The 25,304-nt window shown below is 37.1% G+C and overlaps 1 protein-coding gene across 1 annotated transcript; it reads right to left on the bottom strand.

The window, feature by feature from the left end:
* Positions 1 to 750: 750 nt before the first annotated feature.
* Positions 751 to 13,529, bottom strand: tmem63a (transmembrane protein 63A). The gene is made up of 23 exons (XM_030129081.1): positions 13,396 to 13,529; positions 10,373 to 10,562; positions 10,071 to 10,150; positions 9,881 to 9,959; positions 9,635 to 9,672; positions 9,408 to 9,550; positions 9,016 to 9,067; positions 8,798 to 8,906; positions 8,599 to 8,669; positions 8,394 to 8,474; positions 7,742 to 7,859; positions 7,526 to 7,659; positions 7,079 to 7,222; positions 5,912 to 6,065; positions 5,720 to 5,826; positions 5,547 to 5,633; positions 5,204 to 5,269; positions 4,911 to 5,073; positions 4,389 to 4,494; positions 4,059 to 4,226; positions 3,594 to 3,709; positions 3,457 to 3,507; positions 751 to 3,213 (listed from the first exon to the last, which is right to left on the bottom strand). The coding sequence occupies exons 2-23, from the start codon at positions 10,535 to 10,537 to the stop codon at positions 3,073 to 3,075; spliced, it is 2,373 nt and encodes a 790-aa protein (XP_029984941.1). The 5' UTR covers positions 10,538 to 10,562; positions 13,396 to 13,529; the 3' UTR covers positions 751 to 3,072.
* Positions 13,530 to 25,304: the final 11,775 nt, after the last annotated feature.

Genomic DNA, 25,304 nt, shown 5'->3' with positions numbered 1-25,304 from the left:
GTGTCTGTGGTTTACAAAAGCACAGACAACAACAATACCAAGAATGCATTGAGGGCAACAAGTTCAGTGGGCTGTGCACCTACATACAAAGACAGTCACAAAGGTTTTGGATTAACAGTGGACAAATATTTTTTTTATCTGAGTAAAGGAGTGTTGTTTAATCTTCTAATACCTGACAGAGAAAATCACTGCTGATTTAGTCCACCTAGAGCACCAACAAACTGTCCTAAACCAGCATTTAGCTCTTAACATAACAGGTCTTTTCTGTTTTGTTGAAGTTTATTATTTTGGTTAAATACTCATGTTTTTTCCCGAATCTTTTAGTCACCACACCTACTCCTTTTCAGTTTGAATTAGTCTGAAGAATTAAACATCGACATCAGCTATAAAAACAGAAATTTCTACAAGATTACAAGCATGTGTTTTAAGTGATTTATAGTGTCTCACTGCAGTTTATCCACTAGAGAATACTAACACATCGATGTAATAAATAAAGTATGTGAGAAAATTCCCAAACATTTTATTTGGCTGTAGTTTCACCACAAATTTCTAATAATTACAAAGATATTTCCTGGAAATTTGGTAGACATGATAGGGAGAATAAGTGTAGTGCTCAGCTGGTACATTTCTAATTAAATTACTATTAAAATATACTGTACCCATGAAAATATTTTAGTCAGCGGACAGGTGAACATGTACCTACAAGCAAGAATATTTGAGTAAAGTTTCAAATAATGCACAAAAATCACATTTTTCTTCAAATTCAATTTTACTTTATAATCATTCTTTGGTCAGAAGCATTTGGAAATATTACTGCTTGGAGAAATTCAGGATGTTATGAACCCATGAAATTAAGCACTGGCAAAAAACATTCAACAGATCCTTATGACACATTGTAAAAAAAAAAAGTAAATCATGGCAGCAACCACAGTGCATAAACAAATAGTATACAATATTCAGCATGTACAGTAAATGTGAACGTCTAAGCAAGCTGTGTGAACGAGTTGTCACAAATAACTTGTATTTTACATTTACATACATGAAACTTAAGATCAAACTTTCACACACCCTTTATTCAAAGTCTTAAACCATGTGGGCTGGAGATGAGCCAGTGAATCTGTGGTGTGTTTAACTCTGGGTCAAACTTTGGTGTGTGGTTTTGGAGATCTGCTGAGTGTTGCTAGACAGAGCCGCTTCCCATGCTCCTGTACATTACTCCTGCTTTACAGAGCAAGAAGAAGCAGCCTCTCAGGCAGCAAATGTACATTAAACACACAATACATGTACGGAACTCACAGACCTATTATCAGGTGTTTGATATCAAACTCTCATCTCATTCCCATCTCATCCTCCAAGCCACATGAGAATATCTCCACATTATTATTGCCCCAAACTCTGACCCAACATAGTTTTCTCATGCAATTTTCTTTTTAAAACCACTCTTTTGAATGTTATGCGGTCTGTACCAATGTGATCATCACATATACATCAATAAAAATCATATTTTAAGTTAATTTATCACTGTTGCCAACCTGGATATTTTTTCTGTGCACACGCAATAAGATTATTCATGAGAAACGCTTTTACTTAATTTTGTCCAGTGTTATCCAGTGTAGAATGTATTTCCTGTGATGTCAAATCTCACAACATTTAAAATGGTCTGAAACTGCCCCCCCCGCCCCCCAAGTATATTTAAACTCTAGATTTTCCATACTAGAGACTTCAATTTACATTCGCAGTCATAAATCATGCTTCATAAAAGGTGAATTAGTGAAGGTGTATGTTATTTATTCTTTTCTCATATTGTGTATCCAGGTGGTCTGTAAGTGAACTTGTGCTCAACTCTAAAAGAAAACCACATCATGCTGGCTAAGAGGTGCTTAAGTAGTAACAGTTCTTGATTTTTGTTGCTCCTTTTGAGGTCTGTTGTGAGGTTCATTGAACCGTGGCTACAAGTCACTGCTAATAACCTAGATTATGTTATTAGTTTAGCACTTCATTACCCATATTTAACAACTGTGCTAATGACATTTCTATTGTATCCTAAATGCCTTTAAATGACCACAGAGGTCCCCCTTAGCTGTGGCACACATTGTGATGTGACAGAGAGAAAGCACAAGAAAAGAAGAGGCAAAGGGGAGGGAACAGGAAAGGGAGTCAATAGTAAAAGATCAGGTGAGGGGGTGGAGCTACTGCAATTGTCGCCTAAACCGTCTCATACCAATGTCAGAATAAGTTAGAAATACTCTATGTAACAGTGTGCATTTGTTCCTTTTCAGGGCTTTACAAATGTTTCATACCTTAAGATACAGCTCAACAGTGCCCCCCACTGACAAACCATGCTTATAACTGGAAAGTAGTTCATTACATCACTATTTCATGTTTAAAAAAAAAAAAAAAAAAAAAAAAGTAGAACACCTTTTATTAAAGCATTGTTGACAGTAGGAAAATAATGGCTCCATCCATTATAATGTGCCAATTAATATTTATGTCAGGTTGCAAAACCTATGGGAATACTGATGTGTCCTCTCATCTGCTACAAAAGTAAGAACACTAAGCTCCTGTTAGTAAATACCAGACAGACCTCTCTTGGTATAAAAGTGCTTTAGAAACTTTATGCAATAAGTTATTCCCTTGGCAGGTGTCTCCTGGCATAAAAAGACAGTGTCTTTAAAAGTCTTCTAAACTCAATCTGTCTGAACATGTAAGACAAAACAAGCTTTGCTTGTCCACCACTGTGGCATCAGTAGTAATGGCTTAATTAATTTGTTCCAATAGTTTTTGTACAGTACCCAACTAATGGTTATTGCAATAATTTTCACACAAAACATGTATGAAAAGTCATACTTTGACACACATGCTTTGGTGACTTGGTCCTGCTCAGAGAGGTCTCATAAAGAAAAAAATAAATGTGTGCTTTATGACAGGTAACATTAAGGAAAGGATTTGGCTAGTTCCATATGGCTCTGCTACATCGGTGCAAAAGATGATCCAAATTCAATGCAAAATTCCTAGTTACCTTCTTCATAAATCAACTGGGTATACATACGATTGTTCATACGTTTCACTTATTCAGTCATTTGACATACTGTCCTCCTTTGGGCTGGAGCTGTAGGCTGTGCTGCCCTCTGTTGAGCCATAAGACTGAGACAGTTTAGACACCAGTGGAGGCTTTGCAGGTGATTTTGGATTAAGCACTCTGGGAAGGTAGACCTGTTCAAAGACAACACAAATATTGATTAGGATGTTTATCCGAGTTGAATTACATGTGTTCTTCTTCCCTTGCTGATGTTTTTGAACGTACCGATCAAAGACTGATACAGGAAGCTACAGATATGACCTGGACATGTGAAAATGGGTAGCGTGACTGAGTTTAGATAAGATAACGTCTAATCTAAGCTCATAAAATCCTATCTTTAATAGATGCTGAACAAGGTATAAATACAAGCGCAGTACCATGGTGTTTTCTTCTGCTCCGTCTACTTTATCCTCATCTTCCTCTTTCACCTGTATGGGAACACAAACATAATGACAACCCAGTTTTAAGAATAACAAAGCATCATACAGCATGGGCCACACGAGCACATACTCACCGCATAGTTGTGTGGACTGAGGTACTTAAAAAGACCAAAGCAGGTGTAGCTGACACAGATGAAAACAGTGATACACAGGACTACCAGGGTGAAAAGAGATGTGGGAGCCCAGAAACCTGAAACACACATAAAATATACCCAGACAAGAACAGTTTTAGTCATGGAATAAAGGTGTTGCTTACTACTCTCCCATCTGTGAACAAATAAACGCATGGAATGATTGCAAAAAATGGAAATAAACAGATTCAAATGTAGCCAACATTTTTGGATGGAATTAGCTTATCAGTTAGTATGGACCAGGAGACTGACCACTAAGTCACTAAGGTATGCAGTATATCCATCATTAAACTCTAAGGACTACTGTGTTTGCTGCAGTGCAGGAGGTTTTCAATCTGACATGCTGTGGATAAAGACTATTGGTGAACTGCTCATAGTTTAACATCTTCCAAACAACACACATCTAACCTGTTCTCAAAACGGAAAAGAAGTAAAGCCATATTAAGCAGATGAGGGGTGCAGCAAGAGCTTGATTGACAGCTCCCATGTGGACCTGGCGGTCCAGGCGGGCGGGCAGGTAGGCAAAGTACAGGTTGTGTTTGTCAACCAGATGCTTCAGCAGCATGTAGAGCAGACCTAACAGAGTAAGACAGAAAAAATGTAGAATCCACTATGTTAGTCATAGTGGAGATATGTTATAAAATGTAATGTACAGTAAAGTAATGATTTTACAGGAAGCACTTTTTTAAAGGATGTTAGGCACTACTGTCTGAGGGAGATGACTTCCTAAATACTCACCAAAAGGCACAATAATAGGACAGATGATGCTGTACGCCATAATAACAGAGAAAACGCAAAGAGTCCAGCCATACATAGCTCCATATTCAAACTCATATGCCTGGTTCTGCAATAGAAATCAAAATAAGTCAGATGACCTGATGAGGAATGGGCATTAAAAAAGTGCTAGAGTGGGAGTGGGGGAAAATCCTACTTAAAAGATAAGACAAATCCATATCCAATATCATTATCTTATTAATGGACCCGTTATGGTGTTTTCAAGAATGGAAAATTAGATAAAATAAATGACAAATGAATACATTATTCATTTCAAGCCAAGGGGAATTGCAGCAGAGTCTGATGAAAATAGATTCTTTGGTTTCATCACTTTGTAAATTTGATTTCTTACACAATAAATGTCATGAGACACCAAATGAGTTTCTGTAAGAAAAGCATTAAATGTAAGGAAAGTAATTTGATAAAAGCATGTTTCGAAATCTATGTCATATATACAGCATGGCAATGAACAATGCCATTACAAACCTGTTTGACATATTTTCTTTCAGCGGCAGAATGAGCAAATGCCATACGGATGGTGTAAAGCAGTAGTCCCGGTAATCGTAACAACTCCATGCCAGAGCCCACCAAAGCCGCTGCAATCACGTAGTTGACGAAAAATGCTCCTTGATCAGGTAAAAATACACACCTGGTGTAAGGACAGGGTGCAAAACAAACAGACAAAATGTTTGTTTCTGTATGTGTCCAGCAATCACATTAAACTGTTATATAAGATACAATATATTCTTGCATTTTTGATAAGAAGAGGGATAACTTACTCAAACCTCAGTTTCCCATCTGAAAGAAACTGTTTATCAAACAGCCATCGGAAAAAAACTGCAAGACTAAACAAACGTACATACAAAAAGTTAAGAATTGAGTCCACAAACCACCCCAAAAATTCTATAAGGGTTAAAAAATTTGCTTCTAGAAAATTAACATTTTGATTGGAGTTAGGTAGCTATTGACTTGAAAGGCAAACAGATCATGAACTCATCCTCTTATGCCGCCTCATTTTTTTTTTTTTTTTAAATTGTGTAAGATTTAAGTTTATTACAGCAAAATATAACAAAACATAATATAGATATATATTTAGCCATAGCTGCTGATTTCACAAATTACCTTGTGAGTCCTAGTGAGGGGAGGATGAGCACCATGAAGAGCAGGAAAAAGTACAGCTTTCGCATCATACTCAGCTGCTCACTGGACCTGATATACAGATGGAAGCAGATAAAACATTTTCCTCAAAAAGAATGACAGCAATCATTGCACCAATCCTGTGTTCTGTGTAATACCTGCTCCAATGTGCCTCTCCTAGTGTTGAATAGTAGACTATTGTAGGCAGTAATGCAGAGAAGGACCACAGCATGAGAGTGGGGAAGAACTGACTGATGATAGGGCTCTGAAAAGAAAAAAATAAACTGTGAAGTCTTAGCTATGGAAGCAGACAACTACACATCAGTTCATATAAGTCTTATAAGTCTTACATTGAGATAGTAGATGGGTTTAGTGACATCGAACCTGTCCAAGGTGTGTATAATGATGGTTGGAGTTGTGAGGAAAGTGAGGAGGACGAAAAGAAATACGTTGAGCATTGCATAGCGTATGTACCATGCGAAACCCTGCACTGAGAGATTGGCCCTGTTGGATGGAAAAAAACAAAAAACAAAAAAAAAAAAACATGAGAGAAGAAAGAAGACAGTTACTGACTGAAATCCAACACACTTCCATTCACTTCCCCCCAAAAAACTGAATTGAAACATCTAATTTTTTATGTTTTTCCTATCGTTAAACAAGAAATACTACTGTCCATAGCAACATGCTGTGGATAAGCAGGTTATATGGAATTCAGTAAATAACAACATCAAGCAGGTTAACGCTAAATGTGTGGAAATAAATGGCTTCCTTAAACGATGCAGTGCTGTTTCGTGCGATATGCTGTGAACAGTTTGTGTGATGCAATTTAAAACCGCTACATTTTCCTTGTAAAACCGTGACTACATCAATACACATCAATAACATGGAGAAGTAAGACTAATAAATACAGGGCCAGATCCACAAAAGGACTGTGCAGCTTTTGCAGGCACAAAATCAGTACAAGTGAGATAAAAAAATATATAGCATGTAAATCACAAAGCACTCACAAATTTATGGTAAACTATACTGTCGGACGTCACGTGAAACACTGCAAACACAACCACAACATAAGCACTAAGCTAATAAATTTCATGGGCGTATTTGTGCCAGCGTATCATTAAAGCAAAATCTTTAGTGAATAGGTTCTGAAAAACAGAACCCACTGTGGGCACAAATGCTGTGTGATTTCCTGTATAACAACAGGACACAATGTGTCCTTTGTGAATTCAGCCCATAGAGTAATCTCATTTCAATGTAGTGAAACAAGTTGTCATTTTTTTGTGCAACAATAGGCGAAACAGTAAAAAAGCAAAAGTGCTGTTCTTTCAGTATAATTTAATTAGAATCATTCTTTTAGAAACTAAAATTTTATAATGTAATAACTACATGTGACTCCAATAAAGGCCAGTTAATGCAACTGAATTACTGCCCAGTCCTTTTAACCCCAGTGTAATAAATATGAAGTTACACGGTATAATATGGAGCATATAATCACGGGTGGGTGTTTGAAATCTTACCAGAACACATTTTTGGGAGGAGGTGCATAGCTGACTGTCCACTTTTTCACTTTTAGAGCTCCACTAAAAGACGATGGTTGTGGCTCCGGCCCACAAAGACAGACCCTACTACCACATTCTAGTGCATTGAAGTCTTTCAGAATACTGAAATGAGTGAATTACAGCATTACTAGGTTAGTAATGCATATTTACACACAAACATTTAGAAAAAGCTACTGTCAATGCCTGCATACAGTGAAATGGCATTTTTTATATGGAAACAATAACAAATAAACACAAAAGTTGAGCTGAATAAAAATCAGTGATAATTTCCAAAGCAGCCAGAACTAGTAGTTATCCAGCAAAGTAATAATGATATTGGTATTATATGAGCCATGTGTCAGTTTTATCAATATTACATCACTGTCTGCTGTCAGTATTGACAGACACTTATAAAGTTGTACTCACTACTTGGCCATAGCCTCGGTCTGAAGCGTGACAAAGGCAATCCCCAGGGGGCGCTCTGGTACCAATTCTGTCTGCTTCCTCACCTCCTCAAGCAGCTCCTTTTCTTTATTGGTGTAGTACTCTAAAGCATCAACCTAAAGAAACACACACAAAGACTTTTATTTTCACATGTCTTTAACATAAAGTGGACAGCATTAGATCATTTGTCTATTTTACCTTTTCACATCCGGAACAGCAACAAAGTTGACCACACACACGGGGACTGATCATTTCACGTTCCCCTGTTTTTTCTATCAAACGCTCATAGTAGCGCAAGTTTTTCCCAGCTCGCATTCTGACCAAAAAAAAAAAAGTTGTTTTAGTTTGGCAAGATTAAAGGCAAAGTAAATATCTGTCAACATATTATCACATATTACATAAACTTTGCTCTCTGATCTCTGTGGATATTGTGAGTCATGCAAAATTAAATATCACTTGCTATTGAAAGCACTGTTAACTTGAGTTAATGCATGTGAACTATTTCCTCTGTACACATTCAACCACTGAAGACACCCAATAAAACAGAAAAGTAACAGTAAGAATACATAAAGTAGTAAAGGTAAAGTAAAAGTAAAACAAGACAATATGAGATAAATGCTTTGGGTTTCTATAATTTTAGATGTCCTCTTTTACTATGCAAACAGATTTTTTAAATAAAATATTTGCTCGTGGGATTTTTAAAGAGGCAGAGTGCTAGAAACCTATAATAACCTTGGCAATGCTATACAATGGGGCCATGAGCTGCAAATATGATGCAAGTGCTGGCATGTATCGGCAGTATAAGAGCATTAACTAGTCCTGTGAGGTATATCTGCTTCAGATATCTTACCTTTCTTTATCAAGGTGCATAAGTTTGGCTACATTATAACCCAGGGTAACAGCACACACTCGACAGGTAGGGTACGCCTCTCTGTTGAAAAAATATCAGCAATGACATTGAGAAAAGGCCCAGAGGTGATATGAAAATGTATGGTTTCAAGACCAAACTAGCAATAAATATGAAGAGAGATATTTAAAGACGGAAATCTACTTACGTAAAATGGGTCTTTATATCCTCTTCTGTTGCTGTTTTTGGCACTGAACACACAAACAAGGTATTTCTTGTCTGCCAACAAAAAGCAGTAGTGAATCAAATAAAAAAGAAATTGAGTGGCTCTTATTATAATTTGCATGTTAAACATGTTTAGTTAGTGGTAGAAATACAGAGATGGTCTGAAGAATGTGCAGACTCACCGTTTCTCTGCCCATGCCTTTCATTTGTGATGTATGACGGCGCAGCAGAAACACTGTCAGAATCAGGTACAGAACTGCAAACACTGTGTGCAGCCATAACCAGTTATTTCTGGCAAACACAATCATACAAAAAAATAAGTACCATGAAAGTGAATAGCAATACTAGTGTTTACTTATGTGTCATCATTTTTCAATTTGTCCTTTTACACTGTATTTACCCCTTTTCAAGATTCCCAATAGTTGTCCTTCCAAAATTCTTTGGGTCGTTTCCTGAAAATAAATAAATTATATTTCTGAAATGACGTAATGCTGTTTCAAGTGTACTTTTATGAGCTTCAACAAAACAGTCAAAAATATTAACTGTGTGAATATTAACAAGAGTATCAGACCAAGATTTTGATGAAACATGCTGTTAATCCATTTCTTAAAATAACTGAAAATACATATTTGCAGAGAAATTCATTGATTATAGGTTGTACAGTGCAATCTCTTACAGAAAATCAAAAAATGCACAATTATCACAACCAGTCTCTGTTAACTTTGCTCAATATATATTACACTAGATTATAAACTAGAGCCTTTAAGCATAAAAAAACTATTTAAAACTCACCCAAAAGGTCTCCCCTTAAGTTGACAGGCAGTATGACTGAAAGGGAGGTGACAGTTATGACAAACAGCAGGCAGATCAAGTGACGCTGGAAGGACAGGTAGTGAACAGCGTCCATTCCACACTTGGTTTGTATTTTATCTTCACTGAAACAAGACATATACTGATTAAAAGCAAGAAACACAACAAAATTACATTAGTAAAACAGGCATGTTTGCAAAGTCACTCACTCCATTCTGAGGATGTAAGGCAACCAAGAGCAGAAACCCTAAACAGACAAAGATATTTAGATGATGCAATATCAATAATAACATTTTATTTAGAATTATTTAGATAAGTTTGATTAAAAAAAAAAGGGCAGTGTCAATGAGTCCGACTGATTTTTGTTCTGATAACATACTTTATTTGATGTCACTACTTCACTGCCAATTCTTTTCCTTTATTAATATTGATTTTGGTGACATATTTTCTTTTACCATTTCATACTCCAGTTCATCCGTACTGGACATCATGGAGGACATGCGGCGACAGCGACGGTGTGCTGACTCTGTTGACCTAATAGAAAAAATTGCAGTGTCAAAGACTTTGTCATTTTTATTCAAAAAACCCCTTTCTCAGATTAAATGGCCAAAAAACCTTTTTCATCTGATTAAATTGTGAACTGACCCATCATTGTCTGCAACCAGTGCTAAACGCCCATAGTCCCAGAACTTCCTCCTGATAATAGAGAAAAGGATCAGCAGTACCTGAAGAAGGATGGTGAAAGGAGATTATCAGTTATTCTACAAAAAGGATAGACTTTTGAAGAGGCGATAGTTAATTGTGCAATACAGTGAAGAAAGATTTTAAGTATTTTCTCTTACCGCCTTTGAAAGCAAGACAAAGGAAACAGATAACAGCTGTCACAAGATTATGTTCAAATTTTAACTTTATTGAATCCCATCCTGGACTGACAGAAACACACATACCAGGAAGACGGAGAAGTCCAGCAGCAGCACGACTGGCACTCCTCCAAAGTTGCTTCCCATGAGGACAGTGGTCCTGTTGGAGCTGTAGCAGCTGCTGTTGTCCGGGAAAACCGAGGGAGATGATCCATTTGAGACCAGCCACTGCCCCCACCACTGGGAAGACATGGCTGGAGAGGAACTACCAATTTGTCTGCAAAGATTCCCAGTGAAATAGTTAATAAAACAATGATGATCTAATTAATGTAAGGTGTCTCAGTGGTTTTCTTCCTTAAAAGTAACACAATAAAATTGAGAACATGTAGCGTCACACCTAGAAATAGACAATTTATCAGTTTGGCCAATTAATCAGCAGCTGTAGGATCTTTTAGAAACTATTGCTATTGTCAACTTTAGTCCACTGGTTAATATCAGCCTTAAAAACTGAGTACTAACTTCTTTGGAAATTATACTTCAAAAAATAAAATTCCCTGTAGATTTTTAACAGTTAGTTTAATATTAAGTTCAACACTTACTAATAAATGACTTCGAGCTGGACATTCAGGTACATTTATTTAGGTATTTATTACTTGGCTTTAGATGTTCAATCTTATATACATCTGGTTGTAATACTGTCAACAATTGTTAATTTAAGATATGAAAAATGTGTTTCCAGTGTAAATGTCTTGGAGAACAGGTTGGGATTATATTGGCTGATTCATCAGATGTTTTCCCTGCCCAAAACTATTATTTATGTGCAGCTGTCTTCACCTGTAAGTGTTTCCACTTAAGATACAAGAGCAAAAGAAAGAATAGGGTAGATCTGTTGGGTTGGATATTATAGATCTTGTAAATAAAATAAGTATATTATAGAAAGCTTGTAACATTTGCCATATTACAGTTATTTCTGTTAAATATTTTGCATAATACTGATAACATTCCCTATTCCCCAGTATGAAGGCAACTGGAAAGAAAATCAGGAATAACATACTTCCACCCACATTCCCAGATAATTTTCTTAATCAGTAATTACTTTGTTTATTTCATTAACCTCCTAACACCCAGCTATGGGTTTTCTGTCCACATTTGTGGACAAGAGTTTCACAACTTTATAAAAAAAAACAAAAAAACAAGAAAACTGTCCACCACAAAGGACATTCCATAAAAATTTTAAAAACTGCATCTGAAAAAAACTGTTGCATCATGATGTTTCCAATATAGGCACTTATTTAATTAAAAAAAAAAAAAAGCTTGTACTTTACTGACATTTCCTGGGTCTCAGGAGGTTAAGGGCCTTCGTATATTTGATATTAATGTACTTATGTCAAATATGTCTTGTGCAATTTTTGTTTACACAACCTAAACAGCTAAAAATAATTAAATTTTTATTTGTGCGCCAGTGCTCACTTCTTTTTAGGGTTATACTAAAGTGGGGTCATAAAATGAGAAAATTATAATGATGATGATGATGATGATGATGATGATTATGATTTTATGACAATATATGGTCAACAAAAATATCAGTATTGTTACTGCCCTACTATCACCTCAACTACTAAGCAACTTTTTTGCATGATTTGTTTGCCTGCAACACTAGATTAATCAGATGCTGCTGATAACTAACCACACTGTTCTTCCTGTCATGTTGAAAGACATAGTGACATAAATAATCTGTCTCTATTTGCACGCTATTGCTCTTGTCTTGTGAGATCTCCTCTGCATTAGGCAAGGCAAGTTTATTACCTCCGCCAAGGAGGTTATGTTTTTGCCAGGGTTTGTTTGTTTGTCTGTCTGTTAGTGTGCAACATAACTCAAAAAGTTATGGACAGATTTTGATGAAATTTTCAGGGTTTGTTGGAAATGGGATAAGGAAGAAATGATTAAATTTTGGTGGTGATCGGGGGTGGGGGGGCCCACGGGGGGGCCCATTTCCAACAAACCCTGAAAATTTCATCAAAATCTGTCCATAACTTTTTGAGTTATGTTGCACACTAACAGACAGACAAACAGACAGACAAACAAACAAACAAACCCTGGCAAAAACATAACCTCCTTGGCGGGGGGGGGGGGGGGGGCCCACAGGGGGGGCCATTGATCAGCCTTGGCGGAGGTCTGCGCTCTCCGAGTGCTTCTAGTTTGTATAGCACTATTCATATACAAGGTAAGTCAAAGTGCTTTTACAAAAGGAAAAGTTATAAATACATAGACAAGAATAGAGATTAAAGACAGTAAAATACAGAATATTAAATAGAATATTAAAAGTTAAAGTAAAAAAAAAATATGGGAGACGAAAGCAGATTAAAACCACTTCAGATTCCACATGCAGACTTAAAGGAAATGTTTCCAACTTAGACTTAAAGACTCTTAAACATTGCCAGTATTAGACTGACTCACATTTCCATAACAGGACAGTGGTTTTAATGTGTCTGACCCTGAGACCAGAATGTGGGGGTCTCTCTGCCGCTCTGAACCCTGACTCTGGGGTCATAAAACCCGTCTCTGTGGTTCCGGTTCATATCCGGTCCCGCTCATGACAGGTCGTTAAGTGAGACCTCGCGCCCCACCTTTCCTGAAATAGACGGACCTCGCTCTGAGTCACGCGGACAAAGTAACCACTTAAAATGCGTGTCATAAACGCTGATTTATGTCACTAAAACTTGAAACTAAAGTTGACGAGCAACAAAAACTTCAACTAGTTACTACTTTATTGTGTCTGAGTTAAATGACGACAGAGCGAACAGTAAAATCTTTCGTTTTCAGACAGCTGCTGGTTATGTTGACAGTTGAACAGATGTGTACCTAATGTCCGTGAACACACCAATCAGAAAGTGGAATAATTTTGTGTAAATAAGGTAAATAATAGACTATTTTCAGAGTCCTCAAACGCAACTTTTGAGTAAAAGCGAGTTTAATTAATAGCTAAAGCTAATCTTATTTTTTTTTAACTTCGGTAACAGCACATATGCCAACGTAGCGTGAGTATTTACCATTTTCTGGAAAAAACAAACAAACATAAACGTTGATGTAGGACATGCAGACGGTCTTACCTATTTGTTTGGGTCTTTTTTAGCCGAAAAAGAAACTTCTGTCTACTGTAAATAGCGGCAATGTGTACGGAACATTAACAAACTCGCGTCTTACGTCGCTTCATGTTCCGCGTCTGCGCAGTCGTTAAGTCCCGTGCTTAGAGCATGAGACCTCTCCCACTTTTTGTACACAGTCTGCACTGCGAAATTGAAAGGATCTCTACTTCCTTTACTGGAATGAGGAAGAAGACACAGGCGTTTCGTGCCACAAAAGAAGATTTAAAAGAACAGTGTGGTTTAGGTAAAATTTTATCTGCAAAAATCCTTCAAAAGGAGAAAACGTGCAACAACCTGCAAATTGAAGGTGAAGTGGAAAAATAACACAAATTGGGGGGAAAATAGAGTGCCATAGAAATGGAAGATTTGTTCAGGATGGCTGTCGTAAAAATGGTGTGAAACTATTGCACCAAAAGTAATCTAAAAGTTCTGTGAAAGTATCATCACTAAAATGTACTTGAAGTCTGAAAAGTAAAAGTCATTGTGCACAAAAATGATCCATTTATACTACTTTGCAAAAGACCACCCTTAGCTCTGTTGGTTTTTCATGGTTTAAGTGAGCAAACATATTTATTTATCAGTATCTTCTTCATATACAACAAGAAAATACTGTAAATATTTGCACAGTATTAAAAACACACAAGAACACTACTAAATGGCTCCTAAAGGTTTATGTCAGGATCTATTGTGAATTGTTCTCATCACAAAAAGTCACCCAAACAATGTGAAACGTTTGGCAGAGTGAAACTTCATGTAAAACACCAGAGAATTAGCGCAGTAAATTCAATTCAGTTTAATACTTTATTGTCAAGTATAAAAATCACAATGAGATAGTGGTTCAAGCATCTTTAACCTATAAAGACCCAGCACTACTTTTGTCTCAGTTTGCAAATGAATATTTCTCTATATTTACTCTTTCTTAAGTGATTTATCACTGTTAGTTTTAATATTATACTCTTTATTTTGTGTTTCTTCAGAAAAAAATCAGGTATTCTACATTTAATTCACTGATCATGTAGATGTTCACAAAAGTTCAGAGTAAATTCAAAGGTTATTATATCAGACATGGAGAAAACTGAAGAAAAGGTGACTTTTTGAGCAAAATTTATCAATAACTGAAAATAAACCCAGTGTGTCCATCCACTGTCATTGATCAAACTCCCTGGGTTATACTGGTGAATCAATGTTGTAGAAGATGACAGTATTTCCACGATAACTACGGAGCCTCTGAACATCCAAATGGGTCTTATCTGATGACCATGAAAAGATGACAAACTGTATTTTACACCAATTGTTCACATGCATTGATAGGATTAGTGGATCAACAGGTATTAAACATCTTACATCAGTTGATGGTTTTGGTCGATGATGGATGTTTAGGTCCTTTTGGGTTAAATAGACGCTTGAAATCCCATATCTGAACAAAAGAGTTAAAGACATGTTAAATGCAAAACAAGAGTGACTGAATACTTGACACTTTGGTTTGTAGAGGTAGTTTGTTTTTAGTGCTGTACATATTTATTCTATATCCTGGTTGTATCTTAACAAGCTTAATGGGGGCCCAAGACTTTTGTACAGTTCTGTATGTGAATGATATGTATGAGTTAATATTAGGGTTGCATTAATGTTTGTGTTGCTGTAGATGTTTAAGTTTGGACTAATTTGAACTACTTTATACATCATATTCTGTAAGATCATCATATGTTTGTAGTATCACAAATCCAAGTGATTTTTTGATATATGTAGCTTAAGATGAAGAGGAATTAGTCAACTGTGAAAATTACACTTTACATTACTATTATTCAGTTTATCACAAATATTACAAATCACCACATTTAAAGATACATGCTTTTCAATGGACAGGAGACGATTAACAGTTGAAAAGTACAATATTTGCCTCTGAAATTTGATAGTGGTGTATAAGTATAAAGTTGCATCATATAAAAATTCAAGTAAAGTAAATCACGCTCAAATTTGTTTATAATATATGTTATAAAACAATTTAGTCACTCATCTCCACTTCACAATTAAGGCTCGCTCAACGCACAGAGAGCCATTAATTATCATAATGTCACTTTCAAGTCAGTAGGTACATGAAGGTAAATTTAATTTTAGCAGTTTAATTATGTAATAGAGAAAGAGAACAGATGCTGCTTCAGAGTATCATTTAATAGGTATTATGTTTTGGCAGGGCAAAACACCAACAGGACGTAGAATTGGCAAGGCAATCAAATGACAGCAAATACTTTTCACTAATATTTCTATATAGACTATACACACAGCTAAATCCACTCAGACATTAGGCCTGTTTGCCACTGTAGGTGTTAATTCCTTAAACTAGAAGTATATTTGTAAACCTCTTCAGAGGAAGGACCTTGGTTTTTCTTCCTGTTCGTTGAGTTTGGTAGAAGTCTGGGAACTATGCTACTGAACATTTTCAATCACTGATCTCTTACAAAGTCAACGTGAATTATATCACAAAACCGGCCACTTGTTGAAAAATGACAAACCTTTTTCTGATTCACTTTCATAGTCAGAAATAACTTCAGTGCATGGAACAAGATGTTCTACATTCCCCACAAATGATGACATGTGACACCTCATGAAACAGGGAACGTAATAAGGAGTATTTCATAACAATTAAGTTCAAAAACGGGTTCATTCACAGCAGCAACGTTCAGGAACCAATCACAGTATTTTGTGGAGAGAAAAATATTATAAAAGTGGGAAATATTTCTTTAGTTTCCATCAGTTTGCCTCAGTGCATCAGTGCAAGGTTGTTTTTTTTTAATACGACAGGCTCAGATGTTTCTCCAGCTCCAGGTGACATCATTATTGCAGGATTGTTTCCTATACATCAGTGTATTGATATGACCTTTGGAGAAGACGGCAGAGATACAAGGACATGTAGCGGATAATGTCTTGTTTCTAACATGACACTTCTGAGCAGCACCTAAAACTTAATAAAAAAAGTGCAATAACGTGATGTTTGATTTGATCCTACAGGTTTAGCATTGTTCAACTGGTCCAGTCCTAGGTGATGGTGCATGCAATTCAAGAGGTAAATAACTAGCACCCTCAGAAATTATGGGTTCCAGCTTTCACCTTACCACTGTACTGACATAGACATGGTCCGTCATGCAACAAAGCGAATAGTGTTAATAGCTTCTACTTTTTTGGAATCTGTCATTAATATCCAATATTACTTGTACTAAAATATCTTTATCGGATCACCAGGTATGGACAGTACAGTGTATATATATATATATATATATATATATATATATATATATATATATATATATATATATATATATATATATATAATTTTACTTGTGGTCATTTCTTGTTTTTAATTGACAGCTTTGCAAAAGTAATGTATGGATGATCTTTCCCTGTTGCCTTTAATTTCCATGATCACACCTGAAACTTTCTTGTACTTTAAGTTGCAGCCTACCCATTGCTGTGGATAGTGCCATGTTATTTCTTCTTTAAAGGAAAGGCAGAATATTCCAATCAGCTATTTTGAAAAGTCACTTAATGTTAGTGGATATGTGTCTTACATATCAATTGCTTTTAGACGGTTAAAGGTTTTGTTTCAGAAACATAAAATGAAAGCTATAAGGGCACGTTTACATGCTCTGGTGCACCTAAATAACTTTATTTTGTCAGCTATGAAATATTAATATATTGAAGAGTCCTTTCAGTTTATGAAGTCTCAGCATTCTCATTTATGCCACAAAATTCTGACATCACTTAACAATTTGTGTTGGTTTTAACAAGTTTAAATGAAAGAGGTGGTTATTTTTAATAAGATATTTCCTAATGCTGTAAAAATATAATGAGGAGAACATAAATAAAAAGTGAAATAAAACCATATTACTATTATTTTATCACCAGCATTGCAAAAAAATATCCCCAGTAATGGTGTGAAGCGGCCCTCTCCAGCTGTGTTTTCTCTCATTGGTGCATACCAGTAGGATATATATCATTGCGGTTACTAGGCAACTCAACCTGGAGTACATCCCCTCAGGTATGACTGAGCTTTAGGATCTTCCATTCATTTAAGTAAAGCTGATGACATACAGTATTTCTCCACTGACAAGCCTCAAGAGTTTTGAACACACATGACTTCAGAAAATCCCACCAATAAAACAAAATCTGATTCACCTCTGCTTAAAGGCAAAATTTGACATTAATGTCCGGTGTATTTGCTTTTTAACTGTTGTTTTAGTTCAACATCTGGGTCCAAGTTTTATAGTACCTGAGGACAATCTTCACACGCAAGCCATCATCACGTTTGTGAAAGAAATGGACCTGGGTCAGTGTGGTGATAGCTGATGATGACTTTGGCCGCTGTATAGTTGAGCACCTCCAACCGTCTGCAAGACACAATACTAATGTACTCAACATCTAATTTTATTCTTCCAGTTGTTTGTGCAAACTCATGGACTGCATCAATGAGTCATTGTGTCCTTTGCCAAACCTACTAAATGATATATCTTTTTGACAGTCTTTTGGAGGTGAGTATGCACAACCACATACAAGTACTAACATTAAGCTTTAAAACAGCCACGATTGCGGGGTTGCTTTCTGTTTTGATTAAAATAGATCTTTTTGCGGTTTCAGGAAAGGCTGCTCAGAATGACCCACATTTTGCCTTTTTCTTCACTACTCCACTTCTTTGAATAGTTTTTCTACTAATTGATGTGGTTTACTGCCTTACTCATAAGGTATTAACCCACAGTCATAAAAGCAGAAGTTTACAACTTCTGCTTTTATAACTTCTAAATTATGATTGAATCTCTCCAGCCTCATTACCAGCGCTGCTGCTGTTTTAAGTATAAATATTCTGAAGCTTTAGCACAACAGACTTTCTGATATCAAAACACAGTTCAAAAGACCAATAATACTGGACAGAAGTACTTCTCCAAATGTAAAGTCATTTACTGTGCTTTGCTTGACATGTAAATAGACAACTGCTAGCTGACAAGCCACCCATATCAACTCAGGCAAGTTAGGCTTTTGTTTGTAAAATCAGACTGGTTTTCTGGGTTTAATAGACTGTAAGTAATAAAAATGTTTTAAAAACTTGATTTTCTGACAAACTGGTTCTGTTTTAAACACTTTCAGCTAATGGAAGCCTCAAGAAAACCCACATTCCACATTGATGGATAAAACTACACCTTTGATAGCATAGGTGACCTCAACTGAGGTCATGATGTCATTCTGTGGAGACAGATTTCACAGAAACTCGTGGTCTTGCATTACATTTTAGCTTTTTACAGTATAGAAAAACTGACTTTTATCATAGGAAGAAATGTGTAACAGTATCAGAGTAAGGATTGCTGTCTTTTAATGATTTATTTTATTATTTTATTATAGTCTTTAATTCTATTCTGTGCAACGCAATATACATTTCACAGATGTTTATTTTTTATGTTTATTATTTCTCTAAAGGTTTACCTATCAGTTTTTCATTGATGGTCATATTAACGAGCATGATATAAGTGCAATAAAGACACTATGAACACATCTGTTTTCTCAGGAAGGAGTGACTTCCAGGTGCACAGTTGTTCTCCAGGTTTCAAGGAGCAGACAGCACAGGGTTCGCCAGTTTGCTGCTATGAATGCCACCCATGTCCAGTGAACTATTACCCTCATACCACTGGTATGTACTGCATTAAGTTAAACCAGTAACATTATGACAGAGCTAATTTTGAAGAACAAAATGTTCTCCTTAAAAACCTTGATGTGTGTATTTAAGTTTGAAAGATCAAAATATGTGTTTGCTTTATCTTTTGTTTCTAGATTCCACATCTTTCCATGCATTACTCCTGGATCGGAAGTGACAGGTGTCTAAGTAAGATGGTAGTCTTCCTGCTTTGGGACGATAAGTATTAAGACCTACTAGAGGCATTTCCTGCTCTAGGACCGCTGCTTACCCATACAGTTGGCATCAACTTCATTACACACCGGAATACTCCAGTTGTGCATGTAAGTATTGGCCACATCCTCCTCCTCCTCTCTTTAGGGCACATTTGTGTGATTTTATCTGGTGGGGAACTCTAACAGTGGCAGCGCCGAGCACGACAGTCACCATTTGCCTTGAGTTTCTCACTGTTTGTCTACTGCGTCATGGTTATGGCTTTTAAGATGATCTTGGCTTTTGAGTTTGACCCCTACGTTAATAGAGTTCTCAGCAAACTCTGTAAACCCTGCATCACTGTTGCAGTATGCATATCAGGCACAGTGCACAACTGTGCCCTGTGGCTTCCACTCAAGTCTCCGAATTTGAATGGTAGCCAGTGACAAACATACAGTAATTAAGCTTTGGTGATTTGCCATGAGTCATTATTTGCTGCATTTGGAGCCATGTTAAGTTGATGTTGAAAGGCAAGAACCTTCCTCATAGATACAGTGAAACTAAGTTCATCACTTTTGCTACGCTGATTAACGTCATCTGCTAGATCATGTTTGGCCCATTTTGTGCCAGTGTCGCTGGTGTGTACTTTTCAACAGTGGAGATGGTTGTCATCCTCATCTCAGTTTATGGCATCTTGTTTTGTCATTTCATCACAAAGTGTAACATTATTCCATTCAAGAGGGAAGTAAACACAGAGAGCGATTTCCACCAAGGTGTTATGAATTATTCCATGGGTAGTATCACAATGCAAATGGTGGCAAATGACCCTGAAACCCTGCTTTAGATGAGGAGTCTCCAGTGATACAGCCTCTGTCATCACACTCTGTGACGGAGCAGAGTCCTTACAGCATCTCTTGTGTGTCTTTATGTTCTGTCACTGCAAACCCACAACTCAACACACTGCAGAGTCAAAACAATTAGATATTAAACTAGATATTTAAGATATTTAAAGTTGCCACAACTCCTACAAAATTAATTTTTAATAACTTACTACAGTGACAAGCTGCAGTAGGGTTTACAGATAAAAGTTAATAATTATAATATTACTTGCACATTAAGCAATAATTAGTTTTGTTAATTAACTAATATTATAAACATGTCAGTGTAGCTAATTTTCATTCTCAAGCGCCTACCTTGTAAACTAATGTGACATTTGCTTGCGCTAACCAATAAAATGACCAAAATATTCATTATGTCATCACTTCAAAAAACAGCAAAGTATTATACTTGAATCACCAGACCAAGAAAAGGGTTGACTGTCTGTATTTAGATGAATTGCCATGACATTTTTTCACTCACAGTGTCCAGTGGAAGAAAAATAATGGATTAGGTAATCTTACTTTTTATGTAGTTCCAGAGCAGGGAAAATTTTAGATTAAATGACTGCAGTAATTGATTACTGATTAATTTTCTATTAATTTACAAAACAACAAACTGTCTTATTGCCTCTGAATGTAGTTTTTGTTGCTTATTAAAGAGCAGAAATTCTGCTAACTTCAGTAAAAATGTTGTTATGGCTGGGTTGAGCTGGTTTTGGAGGTGAATATGAGAAATGTAATGTAAATCTAATCACTGTACATGTGATAAACCTCCGTTCAAGTCTTATCAGGAAATGGTAGCCATGTTTGAACTACTTATCTGTTATGTATATTTAATGTTCTGATAAAGACTTTCTTCATTTCCGTCCATAAAATCTGTTCAAAAGACAAAACATCCTTATATTACAAGCATATCTGATAAATTAATCACACACCTGTTAAAACGTTCTATGTGTAATCCTTGTAAAGAGAAGAAATAAAGATCAAAACATAAAACTGTGATATGTTGTTTCAGACATAAAATATTCTAGTTACAGTATTGGGACTCAAGTGTAATTTGAAAAGGCTACATTTGGAATAACTGCTTGTACTTCACTAGTGTCAGGTTGATTGAAATTTCCCAAACTCTTAAAAATATCTTGTTCACTTTGATTGTAGACTCAGTGCTGTGGTCTGATCCAGCCGACAGTAAAGTAAGTTCCTAAGACCTACAGGCACAAATAGAAACCACCACCAATAGAAACCATTACATCTTCTCCACTTTCAACTCACCAAAGAAGGGCGACAATATGCTCTTTGTGACTTCTCCTACATCACCTGACCAGTGATTGGTCACTTCTCTGCTCTGCTGAGATTTAAGCAAAAATTAGCATAACATCAGACATAGCAGAGAGAATCCGGATTGTTCCACATTTGAGATATCACAGAAGATGTGTTGTTGTGGTTTGTAGGCCAGAGCATTGCTAACCAATGTCACGGGCTTGTATCAGATCTGCCAGTGGTGAAATTAACGAGTCCAATGCAATTAGTCATTCAATTTAGTTTGAGATTCTGTGGTTGTTCTATGTGAACCTCCCTCTCTCACTGCCTCCTCTCTCTTTTCTCTGCTTTTCCATTATGGGATTTTCTGTTTATCTGTTGTGGTCTTGACTGTTCATTTTTGCTTCCCATGTCTTGCTGTGTGTTTGTGTGTGTTTCTTGCCTCTGTGTGATTACACAGGGATGTCTGTGTTGTCAGTGTGTATACACCAACATCAATCTATTTGTGAATGTGTGTGTCTGTGTGTGTAGTGACTGTTCATGCCTCACTGTGGGACGCGTTGATTAGCGCTCACTGCGGCTCAGCTCCCAGCTGTCCTGGTGGCTGGCCGCTGATTGAAACCAATCAGGCTTGCGATGGCCCCATCGCAGTGACCCCTCACCCCTCCCACCCCCGGCCTAATCACCTGCTGATTGGCCCACGCAGGGCCCCCTCCCGTTGGCACGGAAGGTTAATTTGACCGGCGGATGAAGGCTCCAGGAGGGAATAGGAACGTGCGCTGGGTGATATTGCATGGATATAGCCCACCTGTCAATCACAGCCACTTAAAGGGGAGCAGTGAGGGAAACACTGACAACCAGGGAGGACAAGAGAAAGGAAAGGAGGAAGCAAGGAAAGGAAATAAGGAATGGTTTTGGTGCACTGTGCAGCTGATACACTTTGAAGCACCTGCTGCAAATAAATTACATCCACTTACTCGCTTTTTCTGTTCTTTACAATTACATTTGATTGTCTTCTTTAGACCTACTACCCAGCTGTTGCAGTGTTTATTTAAACAGATATGGCATACAACATGTATTGAAAAGGAAATAGAGCTGTGATTAGAATCATTAGAAAAGACGATAAAGTGAACTGTTATAGAAATAAAGTTAAAAAGAAAGACAAATTGTAGGTACATAATCAAACTGATTTTAATTAATGAAAACTTTTCAACATTAATAATAAATCCTGTTATTTTACGATGTGTCAAAAGGTAATTTCAATACAATTCATGTGAAATAATAAAATATCACTCGACATTGCCTTTACATTTACATTTGATTTAACCAGCTTCAGAACTACAATAATTATACTTCTATGTAGAAGCAGTGATGTATTCTATACTGTAAATAAATAGTGTAGTGTTGATGTTTATCCAGAGGGTGGCAGTGTTGTATTCATTGTAAAAAGTTGTAGCCTGCGTGATGAAAGGTCTATTTATAGTCCAGTGTTTTACTGTTAACTTTTTCATTTGTGTACTTTAAGTCTGTATGTAAAGTACATCTATGTTTGTGCCCTTTGACAGGTAAAGACAATAGAGGTTCTGGTGTGACGGTGCAGGTTTTTACAAATTTTAACTTAATAAGTCTTACCTGAACAACTCAGGGTGTCATCTCTCAGACACTGCAGCCTAATCCTGTAGGTACAGGTAGCTGCAATCAAAGGTCACCAACAACACCAACACAAAACAGCAACAGACAGGGATTCAGTTTTGACCTGTTTGTCAAGTTTTGTATGTGTGCAGCACAGACTTCATTTGCAAGTTTATTAAGTAGTATTTTGTAACATCCCAAATTACGGCTGAAAGTATTAAATTAACATAGAAATATAATGGCGAACCAAAGATACTTCAGCACACATCAACATTTTGACAACAGTGCACCCCTCCCCCCACACTGGCCGAACACTCCCTAACCATGTCAGTCCATAGATTTCACCTTTTCCCCATGCACTGTGTGTGTGTGTGTGTGTGTGTGTGTGTGTGTGTGTGTCTGTGTCTGTATGTGTGTGTTTTGTGGCAGGTTCTTCTCCCTCCTGGTCTCTGGTGGGCAGAATAATGTTGCCAGATTACCATATCATTACCATATCATTTCCATGTCATTATCATACTGCTGCCTGCGATATGGGTTTGTGTATAAGTGTGTGCGCGCAGACACGTGTGTGCATGTGTCTGAACTTTGCATCAGATCTTCAACTGTTTCTCTTCCTGTTTCGCACAAACACACATGTTCACAAACCCATACACACAAACGCACACCAGCACAATCTCCCATAGGAATACACACATGCCTCTGACATGCTCCCTCTGTTTTTCGTTGTCACAGACTATCTCTCTATCTCTGTCCCACACCCATAAGCACATCCTAATTCTCAATAATCTGCCATTCATAAGCCTGGCTTGTTTGTTCGTGTTAATCTAAAGTAAATGCCAATTACATTTTAGCTTCTTACTAAAACAGCTGCAAAGCTAACTGTTTTGAACAAACAAACCTATTATTGTGCAAAAACATTGTGCATTTTTTTTCTGTTTCATGGATACAACACTAAAAGTATAATAAATTCAGTTTAAATAACCAAAAACAGAGTAAATTTGATGCATAAATCATCAGAATCCACTTTGAAATCACATTTGCTTAATTTTTTGTGATTACTAAGCCAGTTCAAAAACAAAACATCAGCGAGACATGTCTGTGTTTGAAAAAGTTCCTGAGACAGTTTCTTCTTACATAGTCAATCTGTCCCCCAGAGTGCAGCAAATGTAAAATTCAATTGAATGAGACACTCTCCTCAAAGTCATCAATTTTGGATGTTGGAACACAACTGAATGCACCGCTACTTACACATTTTGGATGAATGACAAGCTAACATCTTTTCTACACTGTCAGAAATGCTGCAGTAATGAAGAACAGACTGCCCTCCCCTGTAATACAGTCAGTCGGCCATTCTGGCTCCAATTCTCACCCCCACAATGTCAGCCATTTTGGGGCTGCAGCTGCCAGAAAAGAGCCATTTAGCGAGGGGAGCATGTTTGGGGTCGCGCCCTTGTTTACATGGGGAGCCAGAGCTGATGGTTTTAAAATGGCGTCCAGATGGTGACAGAGGCTTGATTGCAGCAGAGGGGGCTTCTGTGTCCCGCCTACTCCTGCTGTCCAGCTACTTTAGCTAAAGCTGCATCTCTATCTGCTCCCTCTGCTTCTATCATCTAGTATCCAGTCCTGTTTTATCATCGTTCCTGTCATTCTTGTATGCTTTCAACATGGAGTTGAGTCTAGACCTGCTTTAATGTTACCCTCTGTGTTACCTCTGCTCTCATTCCCTTCATATTCCCCCCGTGTTCTTCCTCAGCTTTGCCCCCTTTTGCTTCTCACAGATTCACTCTCATGCTCTTCTTCTCTCACTCAAATGCACACACTTGTCTGCAGACTCAGGTGATGCATGGGAGCAGGATCTGTACATTGTCTGTGTGATGGATTGGAAGACCTGCTGTTAAATTACAGTGTCGTCGTTACCCCCTCGAAGCACAGGCTTAAATAAGAGCGTGTTTTATTAAGATGGAAAGCAGAGAGGAAAAAGAGAAGAACAGAGGTGGTATGATGATGGGAGACAGGGGAAGGAATTAAACAGGATAGCTGGAAAACAGAAAGGGTGTCAGTGTTTCAGTGTTTCATTTGAGCTTTCTGCTTCTGTGTGTTCAGTGGAGTCTGCTGGATCACCACAGAAAGGAGAGGGATGGAAGGAAAAAGTGATTGAAAGCTGGAAACTGAGGCGTATGGGATATGATGGAGAGGAGGGAGGGGAAGCAGGGGATTGGGGTGAAAGATGCAAGGAG

This window comes from Sphaeramia orbicularis, chromosome 24 (genome assembly GCF_902148855.1).
Source record: "Sphaeramia orbicularis chromosome 24, fSphaOr1.1, whole genome shotgun sequence".
In the NCBI taxonomy this organism is placed as follows: domain Eukaryota; kingdom Metazoa; phylum Chordata; class Actinopteri; order Kurtiformes; family Apogonidae; genus Sphaeramia; species Sphaeramia orbicularis.
Note: the sequence above shows the minus strand (reverse complement) of the source record. Positions and strands in the feature narration are given on the sequence as shown.

Excerpts from the sequence above, each read along its gene's own strand:
- tmem63a (XM_030129081.1), bottom strand. The coding sequence starts at position 10,537 with ATGTCTTCCCAGTGGTGGGGGCAGTGGCTGGTCTCAAATGGATCATCT. Across the intron at positions 8,670-8,797 it reads AAGGCATGGGCAGAGAAACG|ACAAGAAATACCTTGTTTGT; the intron begins GTGAGTCTGCAC and ends TTTTGTTGGCAG. Across the intron at positions 7,660-7,741 it reads GCTGTTCCGGATGTGAAAAG|GTTGATGCTTTAGAGTACTA; the intron begins GTAAAATAGACA and ends GTGTTTCTTTAG.